Here is a 24,902-nt window from a genome sequence, read left to right on the forward strand (position 1 = left end):
CTTTACCTTTGAGGTACAACCTGAAGGACTCTTGGTGACCAATTGCACGAGGGAAGTGAGGTGAGGGAGAGACAGAGAAAGTTTTGGGGACTGGAGTGATAGCACAGCAGGGAGGGTGTTTGCCCAGCACGTGGCTGACCAGGGTTCGATCCCCGGTGTCCCATAGGGTCCCCCGAGCACCATCAGGAGTGATTCCTGAGTGCAGAGCCAGAAGGAACCCCTGAGCATTGCTGGGTGTGACTCCCCCCACCAAAAAAAAAAAAAGCCAAGTCTTGGATATTTAGCAATTCTTTCAATTTTTCTTCGGCTTACTCCTCACTTCCATTTGATTTCCCCACTCCAAATCCCAGCTGTGGCCAAGGGGACTTCCCCCCCCCCTCTTTTTGGGTCACACCCGACGATGCTCAGGGGTTCCTCCTGGCTCTGCACTCAGGAATTACTCCTGGTGGTACTCGGGGGACCCTATGGGATGCTGGGAATTGAACCCGGGTCGGCCGCGTGCAAGGCAAACACCCTCCCCACTGTGCTATTGCTCCAGCCCCCAAGGGGACTTTCTTGCTGGATCTCATGGGTCCTTTTCCATCCCTCCATCCTGGACCTCTCAAGAATCTCTCACTGTCCCCCTCCCCATCCTTCCTCCCCCTTCACCCCCCACCCAGTCATCGCTCTCTGTCCTCAACACTATCACTGGGTGGTTTTACACAGTCATCTCAACTTGGGTCCTGTTTCGTGTGGGACCCTGGAAAATCTCACCTGGGGCCGGAGAGATAAGAGTGAGTCAGGGAGGGCGTTGGCCTTGTACGTGGCCAAGCTGGGTTCGATCCCATCCCTGGCAACCTAATGAGTCCCTAAATATCCAATTTGCTAGCAGTAGAAACAGGAAGGGGGGAAGTCACTGTCCTCTAAAAGATGTCATTTTCTTTTTCTTTTTTTTAGGGGGGGGGTTACACTGGCGATGCACAGGGGTTACTCCTGGCTCTGCACTCAGGAATCACTCCTGGCGGTGCACAGGGGACCCTATGGGATGCCGGGAATCGAACCTGGGTCGGCCGTGTGCAAGGCAAATGCCCTCCCTGCTGTGCTATCGTTCTGGCCCCAAGAAGTAATTTTCTTATACTGGACCAAGTGATGGGGAATTATGGTGGGGGAGGAAGACGGGGGGGCACAGGGAGCAACAGGGGCGGGAACCCCCATCCACACCCCTTCTCCAAGTGTGGTCGGGGGCAGCCCCTATAACTATCTCGCACACATTCCGTGACTCAGCAGTTCTCCGACAACGACGTCAGAATTTCACTAATAGCTTCAGGGAGGCGTGGACACGAGAACCAATGACTCACAGAGGACAGCCAGGCTGGGGTGTGGGGGGGTGGGGACCAGAGACCAGGTGGGAGCGGGAGGCAACTTCCACCCGGGGCGCTGCAGCGGGAGGCGCCTGTTTCTCCCACCCTCGAGGCTCCTCAGAATTGAAACGTCAGCTCCTGGGGGAACTCAGGAATCGGGCTCGGGCCTAGCACCCTGCACCAGTGACCCCCCAAGCATTGCTCGAGTGGGCCCAGAGCAACAAAAATAGATGCGTCTTCTCGCTGTCCCACTCTGGCGGGCTGCCACCACGGCTCCTCAGCATCCCACTGACCGAACGAGCGTCACACATTTCCCAGGCCCCCGGGGGCCACCTGTCACCCGTCGCGGTGCATCTGCCGCCTCCCCGTATCCCTCAGCGCGCTGCCGAGAGGCTCCCGCTTCTCCTGATTCCCGTGGGCTCCTCCGTTCTCCGTGTGCCCCCCAGCCCTGTCTCAGCGGGCGACCCCTGCCTCCCGCATCTTCCCCAGCTCCCCCTCCCCAGGGCTGTGCCGGCCTCGCTCACTCCCAGCCTTCACCTGCTCTGAGCAATCCAGCAGGGGACTCTGAGCTTGGGACCCCACCCTTGAGCCCCTCACAACCCCCCTCCTGCCCCCCCCCCCCGTGTTCCGAAACAGCGGGCAGGGAGGGGTGATGTTGGACTGCGCGCCATGCCACGCCCCTTCCTCCCGTCTCAGGACTGTCTCGCACCCCGGGACAGTGGGAGGAAACACGAGGATGTAGGGGCTGGGAGGATGGGGTGGGGTGGGGTGGGGGGGCGTCGGCTGCATTTACCACTGTGGCTCCCGATGGAGTCGCTGGGGGCCAGGGGCGGTGGGTGCGGCTTGTCCATCAGCATGCTGGAGGGGGGCGCTCCTGCCAGGGGGACGGAGGGGATGGAGTAGGGGCCCGGCACCCCCGAGATGGAGGGCGGGTACCCGGCCTTCGCGGCTTTCCCTGCTTCATACACTGCAGAGGGAGAGAAGAGCAAGGAGAGGTGAGCGTCTGCCGGTGCCCTCAGTACCCAGGGGCATGTGTGTGACTGTGTGCATGGGCCACGTGCCCAAGCGCATGCACGTGCCCACACAGGGACACACATATGTACACAGCCTGTGTCTGCAGTGCTGTATGTACAGATGTAATGTGAACACATGTACGTGCCAGTGTGCAGTGTGTATGTAGCTGTACGCATGCTGTTCTGTGTACATGTGTGCGTGAACATGTCCATACATGTGTCTTGTGTGCATGTATGTACCCATGCATGTAGTCTGTATGTGTATATATGTACCCATGCATGGGTGTGCGTGTATATTCCTATGCATGTGTCTGTGTGCACATGTATGTACCCAGCATGTGTGTCTGTGTGTATGTAACCATGCATGTGTGTCTCTATGTGTGCATGTACCTATGCATGTGTGTCTGTGTGCATGTGTACCCATGCATGTGTGTCCGTGTGTGCATGCATGTTCCCATGCACGTGTGTTTGTGTGTTCATGTATGTACCCATGCATGTGTGTCTGTGCATGTGTGTACCCACGCATGCGTCTGTGAGATGTGCTGGATTCCTCGGCCACTTCCGCCGTTCTGCAGCCCCCCAGCTCTGCTCACGGCACCCCCAGGGGAATCCAGGCAGCGACGGCAACAGCCCCCAGCAGCCCCCCTCGCCGACATGGCCACAGGGTGGGTCCCCCACGCCCAGCCCCTCTTCTCCAGAGGCCCAGCAGCCGGGCAGAGGGCTAGCCGTTCTGCCCTCACCCACCCGTCTTGCCCACTCCAGGCTGGGCTGGTCACATCCAGCAGGAGCCCCGCCGGGGGGGAGGGGAGTCCCCTGGGGCTGACCCTGGGCCCAGCACCCTCTGCCTGTGCTGCCTCCTGTCTGGGGGTGCGGTCCCACCCGCTGTGCAGACACCCCCCTTCCTGCCATCATGTGTATGTACCCATGCATGTGTGTTTGTGTGTGCATGTATCATGCATGTGTGTATCTTCTTATGCATGTGTGTCTGTGTGTGCATGCATGTACCTATGCATGTGTGTCTGTCTGTGTATATATGTATCCATGCAGGTGTTTCTGTGCATGCATGTACCTATGCATGTGTGTCTGTGTGTGCATGTATGTATCATGCATGTGTGCATGTATATTTCTATGCATGCATGTCTGTGTGCATACATGTACCTATGCATGTGTGTCTGTGTGTGCATGTATGTATCATACATGTGTGTGCATGTATATTTCTATACATGTGTGTCTGTGTGTACATGCTTGTACCCATGCATGTGTGTCTGTGTGCATGCATGTTCCTATGTATGTGTGTGCATATATGTATTCATGCATGTGTTTCTGTGCATGTATATATCCATGCATGCGTGTCTGTGTGTGCATGTATGTATCATACAGGTGTGTATACTTCTATACATGTGTGTGCATGTATGAACCCATGCATATGTGCATGTGTGCATGTATGTACCTATGCATGTGTGTCTGTGTATGTATGTACACATGCAGAAGGACTGCAGTGGACAGGAAACATGGGGGCCGATGAACACCCCCATGAAACATGGGGGACCCTGCTCCGAGCAGGCCTGGGGATGCTGGCCTCCAGGCCGGGGGGCAAGGGAAGGGACACTCACGGGCCTGCGGGCAGCAGCAGGTGTCCGGGCAGCAGGGGCAGCGGACATAGCAGCAGCAGCTGTGCGGGCAACACTGGCACCAGCAGATCCCCACGAGCACGCAGAGGAGCACGAATCCCAGGACCACCAGGCCCACGAACACCCACTCTGCAGAGATGCACAGGAAGCCGCGCTCAGGGCCAGCCCCTGAAGGCCACCGTCGCCTAGCTGCCCCACCCCCATCCTGGGGGCCGGGGACATCAGGGGCCCTCCTGGGAAATGAAGGAGCAACTTGGCAAGAGGCAGCTGCCTGTCCCATGAGGGGAGAACGGGGTTCTCGGGGAGACACTGCTGGCCGGGCCCCGATGGACACAGCGGGTTCTGGGGACACGAATCTCTCATCTGTGGAAAGTGGGACCTTGAGGAAATGCTTCCTGGGCCCCGTCAGTGTTTCTCAGGACCCATGAGGCACCGCATGAAAATCTTTCCTGTTTGTAGTAGGCTGCGGCCCAGCACCACCCCACTGAGGCCCGGGGCACACAGAGAGGGGGACTGTCCCCGGCCCCTGGGCGCACTGGAATGGGGCACTCCTGGGCCAGCATAGGCTCAAGGGGTGGCAAAGTGGAGGGTACTGCAGACACATCCACTGGGCTGGGCCATTGTCACAACCGAAGAGAAAGGAATCCAGATCTACTCAACTCGGGAGGAAAGGGGGTTGACGGCGTGGCCCGAGTGACTTGTCTCCAAGTCACAGTTTGGGGACAAGCTTCAAGTCCAATTTTTTTTCCAGCATCCCTTCCCGTAAGGGCCCCGAGCTTGCCAACAGGTCGCGTGATGAAGGTTCTGGAGGGCAGAGGAGGAGGAGGAGGAAGAACTTTCTAGAACCTCCCCTAGCTCTCACTGACAGATTCCAATGAAGCCCCCCTCCTCCTCTTTGGCCCCCTTCCAAGTCTGGGGTGTTCTCGCTGAGGGAGGTGCTTTAGCAGTGATATGATAAAACAATAGGTCCATGCACACAAGACACCACTAGCCCCCAACTCCAAGATTAGCTGGTTCGGGTGAGATACTCCCTGCTCCAGCATTTAGAATAAAAACAGATTACCTTGGAGGAAAAAAAAGAAAAAGAATTATGAAGGGGTCCTTGGAAGCTAACAGGGAGGCGAAAACAGATAAGAAAAATACAGTTAATTCTTGATATGGGTTGGGAGAGACAATGGCTGACCTAGTTTGAAGTCAATGCCATGAAAAACTATTTTAAAAAATTGTATGAGGGGCTGGAGTGATAGCACAGCGGGTAGGGAATTTGCCTTACACGCGACTAACCCAGTTCGATTCCCAGCAATCCATAGGGTCCCCCGAGCACCGCCAGGAGCCAGGAGGAACCCCTGTGCATCACCAGGTGTGACCCAAAAAGAAAAAAAGAATAGTATGAGGAGAAAATTTAGACAAACTTGAGGCAACTTTGGACCAGGGACAAGGAGGTGTCCTTGGGTTCAGCACCAAGACAGGGCAAGGGCCGTGCAGGTGTTTGGTTGGTCTGCAAAGGGCAAAGGGCCAGTCGAGCCCGAGAGGACTCAGGCCGGCAGCCTGGCTGTGAAGATTCTGGAAGTTTTTTTTTGGGGGGGGTTACACCCCTGGCTCTGCACTCGGGAATTACTCCTGGCAGCATTCAGGGGACCATATGGCATGCTGGGGATCGAACCTGGGCTGGCCGCATGCAAGGCAAACGCCTTAACGCTGTGCTATCGCTCCAGCCCCATTCTGGAAGTTTCTTAAAACCTGAACTGAATCAAGAGCAACTACAGCTTTTGAGAGCTAGAGATTCTCTCTCCCTTTCCCCCCTCTCTTTCCCTCTCTTTCTCCGTCTCTCTTTCCTTCTCTTTCCCTCTCTCCCTCCACCCTTCTCCCCCCACCTGCACAAGCTGCACAAGTTCTGCACAAGTTCTTTTTGTCTGTTTTTTTTGGGGGGGGCCATACCTGGTGATGCTCAGGGCTGACTCCTGGCTCTGCACTCAGGAATCACTCCTGGCGGTGCTCGGGGGACCCTATGGGATGCCGGAGATCGAACCCGGGTCTGCCACGTGCAAGGCAAACGCCCTCCTTGCTGTGCTATCGCTCCGGCCCCTTTAAGCATGTCCTAAACTGATGCATCCCACTTAAACTGCTTCAGAGAGCAGAGATGATGTTTGGAGCAGTTGTCCTGGAACTATGATCCCCAAGGATTTGCTGGGGGGTGATGAGAAGAGGCAAGTCCCTGAGATTATATGCAGAGCACTAGGGGGTCTTTTAAAACAAAACAAAACAAAAAAAGAGAAGGCAGGGGGGTGGCAGAACCATAGTCCAGCAGGGAGGGCGTTTGCCTTGCATTCAGCCAACCCGGGTTCGGGCTCCAGCATCCCATAGGGTCCCCCAAGCCCCGCCATGAATGATCCCTGAGTGCAGAGCCAGGAGCAACCCCTGAGCACTGCTGGGTGTGACCCTAAAAGCCAAAAATAAATTAATTAATTAAAAAGGAGCAGGGAAGCCCCACAAACACAAACTCGAAATGATGCTTTGCCAGAATGATAAACTGGAGCCCGCATGGCTGTTTCCTCGTAGGGAGAGTGAGGCTCCAGCAGAGACGGCCTTGGCAAGAATTCTGACGGGCCTAATACTGAAGTTCAGGGACCCCCAGATCAGCCCTATTTCTTTCTTTCTTTCTTTCTTCCTTTCTTTCTTTCTTTCTTCTTTCTTCTTTCTTCTTTCTTTCTTTTTCACACCTGGAGATGCACACGGGTTACTGCTGGCTCCACCCCCCCCAAAACTCTGGGCTGACTCCTGGCTCTGTGCTCAGGGATCACTCCAGCCGGGGCTCAGGGGCCCTAGGGGATGCTGGGGATCGAACACTGGTCAGCCGCACACAAGGCCAACGCCCTCCCCGCTGTGCTATCGCTCCAGCCTATTGCTGAGGTCCCTTATCCTGGTACCCCGAAGTCATCAGGAGAAACGCCTTCTCCCCAGGCTCTCCCGAGAGACTTAGCTCACCCCAGAACAGACGAGAGACACACACGCACACAAACGGGCACAGACAGAACAGACACAAGCATGTGAGTGAAGTCCCGGATAGGCTAGACGGAGACGCAGCAGACGAAGCCCACAGAGAGTGAAAGCAAGGAGGGGTACCTGGCATAACTTCCACAGCGAAACTGGGCAAGAGGTCAGCAAGCAGCCCTGTCCTGCCTAGGGGTGAAGGAAGAGAAGAAGGAGAAGAGTTACTGCAGAGGCCAACAGCAGAGAGCCCGACGCAGGAGCTAACGGATGCGGGATCCAGGGGTGGGAGGCAGGGAATGGCCTGCCCGTCTGTCCGTCACTGGTGGCCACTACCCCTGAGCAGGGGCAGAGCCAGAATTTTCTCTCCGACTCTCTGTTTTGGAGACCATGCGCTGGGCTCAGAGTGGCAGACGGGCACCGTCTCGCTCTCTCTCTCTCTCTCCCTCCCCACGCGTCGGGGCGGGAAGGCCAACGCTTGTGTCCAAACGCTCAACCTACATCTCCACCCGGGTGCACACAGTCCCGTGTCCGTGTGAAAACAAAAGCACACATTTGGCGCGAAGTCACCCCTCGCCGTGACGCTATATTTAGCTGCCCGTGATGAGAAGCTTCTAGAAGCCAGAAAGTGCGAACCGCCGCACGCCCCGTCTCTCCAGCCCATTGGCATGTGCTTGATGCTTTCACCATCTGCTACCCACAGCTGGTCCCAGAGGGACCCGAGAACCTCCTGCGTGATATGACACAGGGCGGGGTGTTCCCGCGGCTCTGCACGGATCTCGAGAGCACCCCGAAGACACCCCTCCTCAGCACAGGGCCAGGAGTAGCCCCGGAGGGCCACAGCATGGCCCCCACACAAACAAAAAAACCCCGAAAGAACAAAGAATTGTGAGGGTGGAAGGAATCTGAGGGACTGTGCTAGAATGCAGGCAGAGATTTTCCGCAGGTTTTCTGTGACAACTCGGACGGCAGCAAACCTAGTGGATTCAAGGGATAATTTTATTTCATAAATTCCTTTTGCTTCCGGCGTGAACAGCCCCTGAGAATGGCCCTTGCCAGCAGCTCCGCGCTCCCGAATCCCGTTCCTGTGTTGTCATTTCCAAGGAAGGGCTGATGCTTCCTAGTGCTCTTGTGTCACTGTCACTCTTCTAGGATTCGGTCTCAGCTCTGATGTCTGAGAAGGGGGGCGGGGCTGCCTTGAGATTTTCCAAACCGCCACTCAGACTCAGGCAACGCCCAGGGGCGCTGTGCACCATTCAGCGCTTTGTAACCCCAAATCTTGCATAATCTACTCAGAATAAATTTCCACCTGAACAGACCCAGTGAATCAGGCCTACTAAGCAAATGTATGCACACTCATACACACACACACACACACACACACGCATGCACGCATGCACGCACATGCACACACACGCACACGCACATACACTACACATGCACACAGGCACATACACACATGTAGACATACACACACATGCACACACGCACACACATAAACACATGTACATGCCCATGAGTTTCATACCACACTACTGTGGCCAAATTTTGCACTCTTGGGGGGGCGGAGATGAGGCAGACTGTAAATTCAACCGCCTCCATCTCTTCCCTTCCTCCCTTCCTCCCTCCCTCCCTCCCTTCCTTCTTCCCTCCCTCCGTCTCTTACCTTCCTCCTTCCTTCCCTTCCTTCCTCCCTTCCCTCCCCTTTGATTCTTTCCTTCCTTCTTCCCTCCCTCCTTCCTTCCCTCCCTCCCTCCCTCCCCCTCTCCTTCCTTCCTTCCTTCCTTCCTTCCTTCCTTCCTTCCTTCCTTCCTTCCTTCCTAGCTTGCTCCTCCTTCCTTCTTTCCTTCCTCTCTCCTGCCTTCCTTCCTCCTTCCCTCCCTTCCTTCCTGCTTTTCTGGACCACACCCAGCAACGCTCAGGGCTTACCCCTGACTCTGCGCTCAGGGATCACTCCTGGCAGTGCTCACGGGACCTCTATGTGGTGCCGGGGGTCAAACCCGGGTGCACCGCGTGCAAGGCCAGCACTTGCCCCGCTGTACTATCACACTGGCCCTCCGGAGCTTCAATCCAAGCTCCGGTGGTTAGCGGCAGCCTTCCGGGGTCTGGATTGAGGACCGTTTCGGACAGTTCTGCTTCCTAATAACTGGGGGTCTCCGCACTTCCTGATGCTAAGGTCCTCTGGAGCAGGACAGAAAGCGCTTTCTTTCTCAGCCTGTTCAATGCCTGCCTGGGTTCCTCCGCCTCCAGCCTTTCCTCCAATGCCTGCAATCTTGGGGAGACTGTCTGTGTCCTATTCTCTTGGCCTCCAGCTATCTAAAATGTCTCATCTCTGGGGCTGGAGAGATACCTCAGTGGGGAAGGCGTTGGCCTTGCACGTAGCCGACCCAGGTTCGATTCCCAGCATCCCATAGGGTCCCCCCGAGCACTGCCAGGAGTGATTCCTGAGTGCAGAGCCAGGAGGAACCCCTGAGCATCGCCGGGTGGGACCCAAAAAGCAAAATAAATAAATAAATAAATAAATAATAAAGACGGTGGGAGCTATGCCCTTTTAAAATGTCTCATCTCAAATAAATAAATAAATAAATAAAATGTCTCATCTCTGAGACAAGCAGTTCCCCCTCCGGCCTTTTCACAGGAATGTGATTTCAGGGCTACTTGGAATCCAGGAGAGAGGAAAAATTTCCCAAGGGCACACACCTCTGATTCTATCCTGCATTCCCATGGTAACCAGGCATCCAATAAATATAGTTTCTGATTACCCATCACAGATGTGGCTATGGGCGCCCTTTCTTTCTGATATATTTATAAACTCTGTACTTAAGTGTCTCACGTGCACTTTTCCTTCTTTGTTATCTTTTATATTTTAGTTCCTTGAAATTATAATAAATAAAGCTAACGGTGAGTCCTCGCCATAAAATGACTAATATTGTACCAGCTGCAATGAACTCAACAATAAATGCTTTGGGTTCTTTGGCAGTGATTATAAGCTTGGCCCAAGACACCAACTTCTTCTGTTCACATTTAATTATAGAATCCGAGTTTATCGCTATAAAGGAACTCGGAGGTTATCTTAGCCTTAATGTTCTTGAACCATGGGTCCATGTAGGAAAAAGAATTAAATGTGGGCCATTAAAAATATATCTATATCTATTTATTTTGTCATACTCAGTTCTGCTCAGGGCTTATCCTGACTCTTTGCTCCTGTGCTACTCTTGGGCCCCTAAAATATTCTTTTAATTTTTAAATTATTTTATTTATTTTGCTTTTTGGGCCACACCTGATGATGCACAGGGGTTACTCCTGGCTCATGCACTCAGGTAATACTCCTGGCGGTGCTCAGGGGACCATATGGGATGCTGGGAATTGAACCCGGGTTGGCTGCATGCAAGGCAAATGCCCGCCCTGCTGTGCTATCGCTCCAGCCCCTAAAATACTTTTTAAATGATTTACTATCAGCAAATGTTTTAGTTGTTGTACCTGTTCACATACCTATCTACCTGTGATGATGTAAAAATTTCTCCAGTGAAAAGGGTTTACAAGTGGAAAAAGTTGACCAAAAAAAAAAAAAGTCCTATCAAATCCATTTTTCCCCCATTAGTTCAGGTTAAGAGAGGTTAAGAATTTCCCCCATAGAAAAGGCAGCTCAGATAGAGAAGGGAACACCAAGTAAAGGATGTTTGGAGGACTTGCTCGGGATGCAAGATGCGTGCTGAAAGTAGACTATAGACCAAACACGATAGCCACTTAATACCTCTATTGCAAACCACAACACCCTAAAGGAAAGAGAGAGCAAAAGGGAATGCCCTGCCACAGAGGCAGGGTGGGATGGGGGGGATGGGGTGGGAGGGATGGTGGTGGAAAATGGGCACTGGTGGAGGGATGGGTATTTGATCTTTGTACAATCGAAACCCAAGCACAAAAAAATGTAAATCTGCAACAGTACCCCACGGTGTTTCACTAATAAAAATTTTAAATAAGATTGCTTTTGGAGCTTTGAACTCCTACAGTGACTTTTCTTTTTTTAAATTAAATTTCATTTATTTATTTTATTAGTGAAACACCATGAGGTACAGTTATAGACTTACAAATTTTTGTGCTCGGGTTTCAATTATACAATGATTGAGTACCCATCCCTCCACCAGTGCCCATTCTTCACCACCACGGATCCCAGTATCCCTCCCACCCCCACACCCCATCCCCCCCACCCCACCCAGCTTCTGTGGCAGGGCATTCCCTTTTGTTCTCTCTCTCCTTTTGGGTGCTGTGGTTTGCAAAAGAGGCATTGAGTGGCAATCATGTTTGGTCTAGAGTCTACTTTCAGCATGCATGTACCATCCTGGGAAGATCCTCCCAACACCCTTTATTTGGTGCTCCCTTCTCTATTTGAGCTGCCTTTTCCCCTAGCGTGTGCGGCTGGCCTCCAGGCCATGGAATAAACCTCCTGGTACTAATCTCAGCCACTCTTGGGTGTTAGTCTCCTATTTTGTTACTTTATGTTCCCCAGATGAATGCACTCTTTCTATGTCTGTCCCTCTCTTTCTGACTCATTTCACTTAGCATGAAACTTTCCATGTAGTACCACTTGTATGTAAATTTCATGAGTTCATCTTTTCTAACAGCTACATAGTACTATAGTGACTTTTCTATAGCTTTTTAAACAGTATTAACTAAAGGAAAATTAATAATTTAAAAAAAAGAACTTCCCCCAGAGACACACAGCTGAGTAATGATTAAACCAAGAACAACCCAGATCCACTCATCCACATTCTCATAATTTGTCCAAATATCTCACCACCTCCCATTTATCTACCCTTAATTCAGAAATGTGTGCCAATTACTTTCTGGTTTCCGAAAAGCCTGGGACCCTGATGTTTGTTTGTTTTTTCATGGTATTATGGTATTGTTTCTCTACGTATATAATTAAAGTATAATTGGATGTTGGAAATGTTCGCGATGGATAAGAATTTCAGCACCTTTGAAAGTGGCAACCAGAAAAAAAATGATTACTGAATATATCATAACACAGTCGGGTCTAATTAAAAGGCATTCACCGACTGCTACGGGCGAATAAACAATCATAAAAATGATTGCAAAGGATTCTGCCTTTGCAAACTACGATGCGGCCTCCCCACCCCGCAGAGACCGAAGAGATGCAAAAATATTATTATATTCTTAACACGCTGGGCTTGGCCAGGTTCGCTCAGATTTTCCTCCTGGAATCTTGTGCTTTGGTTTTGGCAGGGGGGTGGGTGGTGCTGGGAATCTCCCACACACAAGGCAAACAAGCGTTGGTGCTGGGACACATCCCAGACCAGGAGGCGAGGAGGGAGGAAATTGTGTTTCTGGGCTCCTGAGCTCCCTTGGACCAGCCTGGCACCGGGCTGAGACACCCAGATGGGGGGATGGGGAGACAGAGGGTTCAACAATAGCGACCCTCCTTAACGGAATAAAGAAAGTGGCCGGCGGGAGGGGTCGGGGGCGCTGGGCAGACCCGGGATGGTCAGCGTTAAGCCCTTCTCAGGATGCTGAGCCTAAGAGCGCACCTGCTGCCCGCCTGAATAGCCACAGCTGCTTTGCAGAAAGAGGCCAGCCCGGGGCTCCTGGCCGCCTTTCAGGGCTGCCCCTGGCCCTGTCCCCGGGGCCCCAGCGAGGTCTTGAGGTGGGGGGCTGCCCCGCCTGGCCGGAGTGCCCCCTCCCCGCGGTGGGGCGGGCAGCGGGATGCTCGTGCGCGCGGGCTGGACCACAATGCGGCCGCCCCGCTCCGGGGTAACCACGGCAACCGGGAGCTTCAGGAATGCGCGTTAATTGAAGGGCCGGTTCCTCCCACGGAGGCTGGCAGGCAACAAGTGGAGCAGAAATAGCCCGGGAGAGGAAGGAGGGGAGGGGTGGGGGAGGGGCGGGACCCCCCAGCGTCGCTGCGCCCCTGCATTCTCCCACCAGGCCAGGACTCCCCTCTCTTTGGCCCATAGGTTCTGCGGGCTGCTGCCCTGGTGGGCTCCGAAGGTGACCCCAGCGGGCTTGATAGGGGCCCTTGTCAAGGTGATGGAGAGTCCCCCCTCCCCCTTCCAACCGCCAGATAAAGCCTTGCCCCAGCCTCCAGGCCCCCCCCAGACTTTATCCCATGACAGACTCCATCATTAAAGGGTCAGCCAGTGACTCATGGCGGGGGGGTGGGGGGCTTCTGACAGGGTCAGCAGGAGACACACACAAGACACCCCAGAATGCCCCACGGGAGAACCCAGAATGGGCACAGCTGTCTCTCCGGGTACCTGGGTTTTGCAGGCACCGAAATGCTCCCTCTGACAGGGGCAGGGGAGGGCTGGCTCGTGGGTAGAAGCCCAGGACTCAGACACTGTCCAGGGACAGGTGACCCCCCGCCCCCCGACACACACACACTCCCATGCCAGGTGGCAGAGGGCCCTATCAGGTGCCTGGCTGAACCCTCAGGACCTAGAAAAGTGACTTTTGAACCTGGTACATATATGTTAATCTTTTTTTTAAATTTTGCTTTTGGGGTCCCACCAGGTGATGCTCAGGGCTGACTCCTGGCTCATGCACTCAGGAATCACTCCTGGCGGTGCTCGGAGGACCCTATGGGATGCTGGGACTCGAACCCGGATCGGCCGCGTGCAAGGCCAACGCCCTCCCCGCTGTGCTATGGCTCCAGCCCGCATATATATTAATCTTACAGGGGCCACATAGGGCTGATTCCTGCGGGCTCCGGAGACCCTACTCCTTGCTGGGGGATCGAACCCAGGTCTCCTTTCCGCCTTTCTGGAAATCTGAAAGCACCGCTAAGCTGGTTCAGCCCTCCCAGAGGCCCCCAACTCCCCCTGCTCCATGGGGCCCCACACAGGGGAGACGTGGGCGCAGCCCTGAGGATTCCCCCTGGGGGGAGGGGCATGGCCCAGGCTTCAGGGCTCCCTGCGGCTGGGTCAGAGCTCCTTCTCCCCCTCCCCCCTGATTCTGTCCCCCCCCCCCGTCCCCTCCCTTTTAGACATCTCCCGCCCCCCTCCCCACCCCGCTCCCTGGCAGCCTCCTGACCGGGAGATCCAAGTTTTCACGGGAACCTCCAGGAGAAGGTTGCCTGGTAACAGGACCGCTTTCTTTCTACATTGCTGGGCTTAGCAGCACTGGGCAGGGCAGGGGGGGAGGGGTAGGGAAGGCGGCTTGGCAGTAAGCATGGCTCAAGTCGGGGGTGGGATTGGACGGTGGCCTCCAAACTGGGGGGGGGGGGCAGCGAGGGCTGGGGTGGGTGGGGAGAGCCCACATCTCGGCCTGGCCAGGGGATGGGCCCAACCCCGCCCCCAAGCCCAGACACAGGTTTTCTTTCTTGTCAGCCCTGCAACAGGTGCAGGGGTGGGGAGGGAAGGGGGGAGACCCACGGGGTGGGGCGACTATTCAGCATCTCATGCAGGACCCCCCCAGGGGAGAGGCGGGGCGGGTGGGCGATTCTGTGATCACCCTGGGAGGTAGAAACCAAGCCCCTCTGAGGCCCAGTTCCGGGGGACCCGCTGGGAGGGAACCCATTTGGGGACCCCTTTGAAGAGCTTGTTGTTTCAAGAAGCAGAAGTGGATGAGCCTCACTAAAGACCCCAATGGGTTGGGTTTGGCCACCCTGTGTTCTTTTCCTTTTCCCTGCGGGAACACAGCCTACATCGCCTTTAAGAAGGTGGTGGAGAATGGACACTGGTGGAGGGATGGGTACTCGGTCATTGTATAACTGAAACCCAAGCACAAAAAAATTTGTAAGTCTACAACCGTACCTCATGGTGTTTCACTAATAAAAATTTAAGGAAAAAAAAAGAAGCGACATTTACCCTTTCAATTGAGATGGGGTCGTTGGGGTGAGGGGGACAGGGTTGACCCCTGAAGGAGGCAGGGATGACCCCATGCTTGGCGCCAGTCACCAGAATTTTCTTTTTTTTGTCTTTTTGGGTCACCCCCGGCGATGCATAGGGGTTCCTCCTGGCTCTGCACTCAGGAATTACTCCTGGCGGTGCTCGAGGGACCCTATGGGATGCTGGGGATCGAACCTGGGTCGGCTGCATGAAGGCGAACACCCTCCCCGCTGTGCTTTCACTGCAGACCCCATGGATTTGCACACTTTTTCTCCCTGCTTTTTGGTCCCACCCTGCGGTTCTCAGGGCTGACTCCAGGCTTTGCACTCAGGAATCACTCCTGGCAGTGCTCGGGGGATCCTATGGGATGCCAGGGACCGAACCCGGTTCGGCCGCGTGCAAGACAAATGCCCTCCCCGCTGCGCTATCGCTCCATCCCTAGTCACCAACATTTTTGAAATACCTTTTTGTTTTATTTATTTTGGGGGCCACACCTGGTGGTACTTAGGGCTGAAATCCTAGCTCTGTGCTCAGGGATCATTCCTGGCGGGTTCAGGGGACCATATAGAGTGTTGGGGATTGAACCTGGTCGGCCTCATGCCAGGCAAGCATCCCACCCACTGTACTATCGCTCCAGCTTTCCCAAAATAACATTTTGTGGGGGCACACACGGCAATTTTCAGGGGCGTTGCTCCTGGTTTGCACTCAGGGATCATTCCTGGTGGTGCCTGGGAGACCCTGGTGGTGCCGGGGATCAAACCAGGTCAGCAGCCCTCCCCACTGTGCTATCGCTCCTGTCCCTTCTCACCCCCCAGGATTTCTTCTGACTTCCTCAGACTTAAACTACAGCCTCTGCCAAAATGCAGATAAATGCAGGACACCCTTCAGTTTCGTAGCTGTGATTCCACCAACCGACATCGGGGTTGGATGAACCCACTGAGGGAAGGTCAGGACTTCAGAGCAGCCCTGTCAGTTAAACCATGTCCACAGCCCACCCGTGCCCCCAAGCAGGTTTTTGTTTTTTTTTTTTTTGCTGAAACTATGGAGAGGACATTAGCACAGAGACAGACGTTCCTTGGAAACAGAATCCGAACTGTGTGGCCTCAGCCCTGTCTGGAGCTAGAAATAAGACCCTTGAGTTGATCGTTTCCTAAGCCAGAGAGTTTTTCTATTCCAGGCTGAACATCTTTCCCTGGTACTCATGAACTTACAGAATATGCTGAGGGGTGGGTGAGGTCAGGAAAGGAAAAGAAAAGGAGGGAGGGAGGGAGGGAGGGAGGGAAGGAAGGAAGGGGAAGGGAAGGGAAGGGAAGGGAAGGGAGGGAAGGAAGGAAAGGACAGAGGAAGAAAGGAAGGAAGGAAGGAAGGAAGGAAGGAAGGAAGGAAGGAAGGAAAGGAAGGAAAAGAAGGATGGAAGGAAGGAAGGAAGGAAGGGAGGGAGGGAGGGAGGGAGGGAGGAAGGAAGGAAGGAAGGAAGGAAGGGAAGGAAAAGAAGGATGGAAGGAAGGAAGGAAGGAAGGGAAGGAAGGGAAGGAAAAGAAGGATGGAAGGAAGGAAGGAAGGGAGGAAGGAAGGAAGGAAGGAAGGAAGGAAGGAAGGGAAGGAAAAGAAGGATGGAAGGAAGGAAGGAAGGAAGGAAGGAAGGAAGGAAGGAAGGAAAGGAAAAGAAGGATGGAAGGAAGGAAGGAAAGAAGGAAGGAAGGAAGGAAGGAAGGAAGGAAGGAAGGGAGGGAGGGAGGAAGGAAGGGAGGAAGGAAGGAAGGAAGGAAGGAAGGAAGGGAAGGAAAAGAAGGATGGAAGGAAGGAAGGAAGGAAGGAAGGAAGGGAAGAGAAGGGAAGGGAGGGAAGGAAGGAAAGGACAGAGGAAGAAAGGAAGGAAGGACGGAAGGAAGGAAGGAAGGAAGGAAGGAAGGAAGAGGAAGGAAGGAAGGAAGGAAGGAAGGGAAGGAAAAGAAGGATGGAAGGAAGGAAGCAAGGAAGGAAGGAAAGAAGGAAGTAAGGAAGGAAGGAAGGAAGGAAGGGAAGGAAAGGAAAAGAAAGGGAAGGAAGAAAGAGAATTCTGTAGAATATATCAGACACCTCTGGATGGCGAGATATCAGGAGCTATCTTTATTCTTCTGTATTTGGCTGGTTTTTTGTTTGTTTGTTTCTTTCTTTCTTTTCTTTTTTTTGGGTCACAACCGGTGACGCTCAGGGCTAACTCCTGACTCTGGATTCTGGGATCACTCTTGGCGGTGCTCAGGGAACCCTAAGGGGTTGCCGGGGATCGAACCCGGGTCGGCAAGGCAAGCGCCCTCCCCGCTGTGCTATCTCTCTGGCTTCTTGCTGTTTGTATTATCAAACACAGAAACAATATTCAAACACAGAAACAATATGCCCTCACTGAAGGCCTTTACAAAACCAAGACTCCTCCCGGGATGCAGGAAAAGGAGTCACTGTGTGCAAGGAAAGAAGTGAGGCTTGGGGCCGGAGCGATAGCACAGCAGGGAGGGCATTGGCCTTGCACGCGGCCGACTCGGGTTCGATTCCCAGCATCTCATTGGGTCCCCCAAGCACCGCCAGGAGTGATTCCTGAGTGCAGAGACAGGAGTAAGTCCTGGGAACCGTCGGGTGTGACCCAAAAGCCAAAGAAAAAAAAGGGGGGGGGGAGGCCTGGTGAGCTTCTTTTGAAAATCTTAAAATAAATGAAGTTCACTTGCGCCTTCCGGGATGTTGAAGTCCTTTTCCTGCCAGCTGGAGCTGCCCGGGGAGGACTTTATTCCCATCCAAACAGTGGCTCGCTTCCAGGTTCTAAACAGTCTGTCCCTGCGAGGGAGCCCGTCTGATAACGCCTCCCGGAGGAGGGCGGGTTTCTGGACACGCCCCCTCGGTGATTGGCAGCTCCCAGGGCTCCTTCCACCCCAAATGTCTGTCTAAATATTTCTGAAAGACCTGTCACTGTCATCTCAAAGTACCCCCAACACTGAGCATGTTTCTGACTTTAGAGTGCCTTTACCTTCTGAATCATCGGGGGGGGGGGGGAGGGGGGTAGAGAGGAGAGAGAGAGAGAAGGAGAGAGTGAGAGAGACAGAGAGAGGGAGAGAAAGAGAAGAGAAGAGGGAGAGAGAGGGAGAGAGAAGGAGAGGGAGGGAGAGAGACAGAGAGGGAGAGAAAGAGAAGAGAGAGAGGGAGAGAGAGGGAGAGGGAGGGAAAGAGACAGAGAGAGGGAGAGAGAGAAGAGAGAGGGAGAGAGGGGAGAGGGAGAAAGAGGCAGAGAGAGGGGGAGAGAGGGAGAGAAACAGAGAGGGAGAGAGAGGGAGAGAGGAGAGAGAGAAAGAGGGAGGGACAGGGAGAGAGGGAGAGAGGGGGAGAGAGGAGAGAGGAGAGAGGGAGAGAGGAGAGAGGGAGAGAGAGGAGAGAGAGGAGAGAGGGAGAAAGAGGGAGAAAGAGAGGGAGAGAGGGGGAGAGAGACAGGGAGAGGGGGAGAGAGAGGAGAGAGAGACAGAGAGGGAGAGAGAAGAGAGAGGGAGAGAGAAGCAGAGAGGAGAGAGAAAGGGAGAGAGAGGGAGAGAGAGGAAGAGAGAGGAGAGAGGGAGAAAGAGGGAGAGAGAGGGAGAGACAGAGAGACAGAGAGAGAGAGAGAGAGAGAGAGAGAGAGAGAGAGAGAGAGAGAGAGAGACCACCAGGACAGTTTGCATGCAGTGTCAAAGTTGAGGTTGGTCTTTGTTATTTCTCTGCATCGCTTGTCTTCAGATATATCTGAAACCTTTGAAAGCAGCCCCCGTAGGGGGGTTGTAGCTGGCTCAGAGGCCTGGGGCAGGGAAGAAAAGAGGGGGCAGGGGGCAAGTTCCTGGGGAGATCAGCGGTCTGCCTAAGAACTTGGTCCCTGGGTGTATTGGCCTGAGTTGTTGGCGAAGGCCCGTTTCAAGACCGCGAGGTGCTAATGCAAACCTGGGACAAGAACCAGGACCCAGGGACTCCTGCACGATGTATTTAAAAAATATTTTGTTTTGGGAGCCGGAGTGATAGCACAGCGGGGAGGGCGTTGGCCTGGCACGCGGCCGACCCGAGTTCAATCCCCGGCATCCCATAGGGTTCCCCGAGCACCACAAGGAGTGATGCCTGAGCACAGAGCCAGGAGTCAGCCCTGAGCACCTCTGGGCGTGATCCCAGGACAAGACAAGTTTGGCATATGTGGGGGAACACTGAGTCATTTCTTGGCAGAGGTGGTGTGGCACTGTGCAGGGGACCGAGTCTGGGGTTCACATCACTTGCACCAGATTGTTGACACTTGTTTTATTTTATCTATTTCTTTGTGTCTTATGTTCTGAGTCACAACCGGCAATGCTCAGTGCTTACTCCTGGCTCTGTACTCAAGATCAGTCCTGCTGTTGCCCTGGGGGACCAGATGGGACGCCGGGGATTGAACCCAGATGAGACACATGCAAGGCCTGTCTCCTACACGCTGTATCATCTCGGTGCAATGGAAAAATAAGAGTTTTTAGTTTCTTCAAAATATCTGTTCTTGGAGCTGGAGTGACAGCACAGCGGGGAGGGCGTTTGCCTTGCATGCGGTCAACCCAGGTTCGATTCCCAGCATCCCATAGGGTCCTCCGAGCACTGCCAGGAGTAATTACTGGGTGCAGAGTCAGGAGTAATCCCTGTGCATTGCTGGATGTGACACAAAAAGCAAAAAAACACACCAAAATATCTGTTCTATTTTACATTTTTAATCTTGGGGGGTTCCTCCCCCAGTGGAGGTTGGGAGGCTACCTCTCTGGAATTGAATGCAGAGTTCTGTGTATCCTTAAGACCTTCTCCTGAACCATCACTGGTTCTTATTTATGTATTCATTCATCTATTTTACAAGACACAATTCATGATTCAGGGCCATCCCTAAAGACACCGCACCTGAATTAAGCCCGACCGCTAATAAAAGTTAATTTTCTCCACCATGTGGCTGATCATTAAAGCCTAATCATCACTTAGACCATTTTGAAAAGGAGAAAAACAACAGAGAGGAGTTGATTCACCAAAGCTAAACCAGGAGTCAAGCCACAGACCCTCCAGCCCAGATTCCTATTTGTAAGCCTGCACAATTCCACAGAGGGGTGACTGGACGTCGGGAGGCCGGAAAGATAGTTCAGTGGGTAGGGCTCTTGCTTGGCATGTGGCTGACCTGGGTTCAATCCCTGACATCCCAAATGATCCCCTGAACCCACTAGGAGTCATCTCTGATCACAGAGCCAGGAGTAAGTGCTGAGCACTGCTAGTGCAACCCCCCTTAAAAAAATAGATAAAAGAATAAGTGAGAAATCAGGGTTGGGGCTGGAGCAATAGCACAGCGGGTAGGGCGTTTGCCTTGCATGTGCCCAACCCGGGTTTGATTCCCAGCATCCCATAGGGTCCCCTGAGCACTGCCAGGGGTAATTCCTAAGTGCAGAGCCAGGAGTAACCCCTGTGCATCACCGGGTGTGACAAAGAAAGAAAGAAAGAAAGAAAGAAAGAAAGAAAGAAAGAAAGAAAGAAAGAAAGAAAGAAAGAAAGAAAGAAAGAAACCAGGGTTGAGGATATGTGCGAAGTGGACAAAAAAATTTAAAAAACACACCTAAAAACAAAACAACCAACCCCCAACTCAAGCAGAACACAGAATCAGCATCCAATCAGCGCCGAGGGGCGGGGACTGACCGCTACGTGCGGCAAAGGATGCGGTGCGCATGCTCCCAGGGGACCCGTGGGAGGAGGGAGAGGGTCCCAGCCACAGCACCAGCACCAGCACCAGCAGCTTACCCAGCACCAGGAGCTCCACCGAGTCCTCGTTCTTGCCCTCCAGGTCGTCGGGGGTGGTGACGATGCAGTAGTACAGCCCACTGTCCCCCCACAAGAGCTTGCCGATCTGAAGGTCCGCATCTGTGACCCGGGGAGAAAGGATTGGTGGGAAAAGTCGCCTGGGAAGGGAAGTCGCCCCGGAGCGTGGGGGGAAGCTCCCCTGGGGTGGGGGTGTTGGGTGTTGGACAAGTTGCCTTTCAAACATACTGACCATCCCGTCCCCTCCCAAATAAAATCAATAGCGGACCCCAATAGCCAGGCTGGAACCTCAACGGAGATGAGTGGGCTTGAGCAAAGAGTGGGAGATGATCTTATTCTTTGAGCTTTGTGGGGGCGAGTGGGGGGCGTGCAGGTTTCCTAAGGCTGGGTGAGGAAGAATTCGATGTCGCTTTCCTTGGAATGTTGCCTGCTCAGTAAAAGTCCGTTATCTTCCTGCTGGAGGCAGAAGTCCTGCCACCTCTAGTTTTTTTGTTTGTTTGTTCGTTTGTTTTGGGTCACATCCGGCGATGCCCAGGGGTTAGTCCTGGCTCTACACTCAGGAATTACTCCTGGTGGTGTTCCGGGGATCCTATGGGATGCTGGGGATTGAACCGGGGTCGGCCGCATGCAAGGCAAACAGACACCCTCCCCGCTGTGCTATCGCTCTGGCCCCACCTCTAGTCTTCTGAGTAGCCTCAACCATGGAGCTAGGGTTGCCCCTATCACCACCCAGGCAACCCGGGGCGCCAGGCTGAGCCCCTCAGGAATTCCCAACAGGCAAAACCCACAACACACCCCAGCACTTTGCGAGGATGTTTTCTCACCCAGGGCTCTAGGGAGCGGGAGATGGTGAAATTGAAATTGATGTAATCCCGGGGGTTAAGCTAGGGGGGTGGGTTCCCCTGGTTCTGTGATACATTCTCCAGGTTCAAAACCTGATTGCTAAGCGGACTGAAGGACCCCAAAACTGTCTCTCTGCCCCCATCGCTATCTCCTCTCTCTCTCTTATTTATTTATTTATTTATTTGGTTTTTGGGTCACACCTGGTGTTGCACAGGGGTTATTCCTGGCTCTGCACTCAGGAGTTAGTCCTGGCGGTGCTCAGGGGACCCTATGGGATGCTGGGAATCGAACCCAGGTCAGCCGCGTGCAAGCAAACGCCCTCCCCGCTGTGCTATCTCTCCAGCCCCTCTCTCTCTTTTAAATTTAATTTTATTTTTATAAGGTTGTTCCCAATAATTCACTACATTCAATACTCCAACCCCAACCCCACCATCATTACACCTTCCCACCACCATTATTTCGAATTTTCCCAACCACCATCCAAGCCTGCCCCAATGGCAGACCCTAAATAATGTATTGTATAAAGCTTGTTATGAATACTTCTCTCTAGAAACGATCATAAAAGGTTTCCTTAGAAGAGAGTGTGTGAAGATTTCTGTATCACACCCTGAGCCCTGGAGCCCTTGGATAAGAGATTACTAGCATGTTGTTACAGGTTGAGGCTGGTGTGCTAATATTTTTTTAATTGAGATTGGTTGCCTTCTGCCTTTCATGCTGTGCGATATGTACTCCTTCTGGTACATCAGTGACATAGAGTATAAGACACAGCTCCAGGAATCCTAAAGTTTTAAATAAGGCGACACAGCTGGAGTTCAATTTTTAATTGGATGGTGACTTTGGAGTCTGAAGCATCTTTGCAGCTTGCTGCTCTCTTCCGAGATTTATTTGTGGCTGTCATTTCCTCTTTCTGCCACCAATTTTTTATTCCTCTCTGCCTCATGGGGCTGGAGCAATAGCACAGCGGGTAGTTTGCCTTGCATGCGGCCGACCCGGTTCAATTCCTCCATCCCTTTCAGAGAGCCCAGCAAGATACGGAGAGTATCCCGTCTGCACAGCAGAGCCTGGCAAGCTCCCAGTGGCATATTTGATGTGCCCAGAACAGTAACAAGTCTCACCATGGAGATGTTACTGGAGCCCGCTCGAGCAAATTGATGAACAACGGGAGGACAGTGCTACAGTGATCTGCCTCATGAAAGCCATCTGCTATGGTTCCTGTTGCTCCCAGAACCCCCAAAAGTGTGGGGGCTGAAGAGGGAGGGTAACCCCTTTGACAGCAAAGGATTTGACAAGCTTATCTCCCGCTTTCTAGATTCAAAACAAGATCTGGAATCAAGCTAAGACACACACACGCGAGCACGCACATTCACACACACACGGATAGAAGGTGCCACCAATATCCACAACAGATATTGCTGACTAGTGCAAAAAGAGCAAAGGCTGAACTCTTGCCTTCTGCAAGCACCTGGACAGATCCACAGGACCTGCGTCTCCAAGAAATAAGTCAGAAGGGAGACGCAGAAGATCGCGGCAATGGAACCAGAGCAAACCCCAACCCTGTGGACTGTGGCCCCAACATGGAGGTGTGATGCTAGACGGACGTGGAGAATGGAAGCCACAGGGAGATTGGGGGTCCACAGGTTGGGTGGGGCAGGTGTGAAACCAACATCGCACTGACCCCAATACCATGTGCCTGCGCACACTTACCGTGAACGATGGTGATCTCCCGACCACGGTAGAACTCGCCCAGGGTGACCGTGGACCCCTGCTTGGATGCCACCACACGCACCGTCCTCCGGCTGTCCAGGCAGTCCACATAGGGGTCCCACTCCAGGTTTCTCTTGCTGAGGGACTGGGCGCGCGGGGTGGCCATCCCCAGGGACTCGCTCATGCGGTCCTGGCAGTAGGACTTGAACTTCCACTGCACCACGGCGGGCCGGCGGGAGGACGTGGAGAAGTGGCATCGGAGCACGGTGGGCTGGAAGAGCATGGCCACCTTCCTCTTGTCCGGGACAGACACCTGCAGGCCAGCGGCCAGGGCTGCAAGACACAAGGGGGAGGAGCAGGGGCCCCGCGTCTGGACTCAAAGCCCGTTCCCTCCAAAGCCAGCAAATGGCATCAAGAACTTGCCTATCCAGAAATGTGTCCCTAGCCCCCATCTCTGACCAGTCCCACACTCTCCTGCAACACGGTTTCCTTCCCCTCAACCCTGTTTTTTTTTTTTTTTGGTCACACCCAGTGATGCTCAGGGCTGAGTCCTGGCTCTGCACTCAGGAATCACGCCTGGCGGTGCTCGGGGGACCCTATGGGATGCTGGGAATCAAACCCAGGTTGGCCGTGTGCAAGGCCAAATGCTCTCCCCGCTGTGCTATTGCTCCAGCCCTCTACCCCATTCTTTTTTTTTTTAATACATTTTATTTTCAAAAAGTAGCTCACAATAGTTCATTACAGATAATATTCAAACACCCACCCAACCAGCGAGCATCTTCCCACCACAATAAGAGGGAAGTGTGTAAAGGTTGTTGTATTTCATTCTGGAGCCATTTAAGCCCGTGTATAAGAGAATACAAGCAAGTATGTGTGCTACTTATGGTACGTCAGTGGGCTAGAGGATAAGAGGTCCCAAGGCCGAGAATGTGGCCGCATGTTCCCGGAAATTCTGCATCGCTCTCTTCCGGAAGCTTTAGTTGATAGTCTCTGGGTCTTGGCTGTTGATGAGATTACATGGTGCCAGGGGCCGTTTGTGGGTGTGACTGCCAAGCTCCCAGAAAACTGTGGAGCTGGGGGGAGGAGGCCCAGTCCCGATCCGAGCGGGCTTGAAGATCTCAGCCCTGGGTCCCGCACACCTGGGTTCCTCTGCCAATTCCTTCCTGGTCGACCCCATTCTTTCCGTCTCCTCATTCTGGCTTACAATGCCACTGCCCTTTCTGCCCCCTTCTCCCACCTGCTCTCCTGCCTGAGACCTCACCATACCTGGCACTTTCTCCTGATCTCCAGTTTAAGTGATGTGGTTTGGGGGCCACACCCAGCGATGCTTCAGGACTATGGGATGCTGGGGATGGAAGCCCAGTCAGCTTCATGCAAGGCAAGTACCAGCCCTGCTGTGCCACCTCTCCGGCCCTCCCCCCAGGAATTTGTGGAGGGGGGGCGCTTTTGCGTCACACCTGGCGATGCTCAAGGGTTACTCCTGGCCCTGCACTCAGGAATCACTTCTGGTATTTCTCAGGGGGTCATATGGGATGCCGGGGATTGAACCCGGGTCATCTGTGTGCAAGGCAAAGGCCTTAACCACTGTACTATCGCTCCAGCCCTCCCATGATAATTCTAGGTTTCAAATTAGGATGGATGCCACCCATTCCCAAGGGAAACTGGGAATCACTTTTTTTTTTTGCTTTTTGTGTCACACCCGGCGATGTACAGGGGTTCCTCCTGACTCTGTACTAAGGAGTTACTCTTGGC

The 24,902-nt window shown here is 53.6% G+C and overlaps 1 protein-coding gene across 2 annotated transcripts in view; it reads right to left on the reverse strand.

The window, feature by feature from the left end:
* ILDR2 (immunoglobulin like domain containing receptor 2) overlaps window positions 1–24,902 on the reverse strand; it is a 211,067-nt gene that overhangs the window by 10,165 nt on the left and 176,000 nt on the right. Inside the window, exons 3-7 of one of the 2 annotated variants that reach the window (XM_056108555.1) lie at window positions 23,151–23,483; window positions 20,586–20,705; window positions 7,108–7,164; window positions 3,967–4,113; window positions 2,134–2,307 (exon numbers count right to left, since the gene is read on the reverse strand). In XM_056108555.1, the coding sequence (XP_055964530.1) occupies window positions 2,134–2,307; window positions 3,967–4,113; window positions 7,108–7,164; window positions 20,586–20,705; window positions 23,151–23,483 (831 nt within the window). The remainder of the gene's footprint in view (window positions 1–2,133; window positions 2,308–3,966; window positions 4,114–7,107; window positions 7,165–20,585; window positions 20,706–23,150; window positions 23,484–24,902) is intronic. The other variant, XM_056108556.1, reaches the window with a different exon arrangement.

This window comes from Sorex fumeus, unplaced genomic scaffold, assembly GCF_029834395.1.
Source record: "Sorex fumeus unplaced genomic scaffold, SorFum_2.1 ptg000226l, whole genome shotgun sequence".
NCBI classification, from domain to species: domain Eukaryota; kingdom Metazoa; phylum Chordata; class Mammalia; order Eulipotyphla; family Soricidae; genus Sorex; species Sorex fumeus.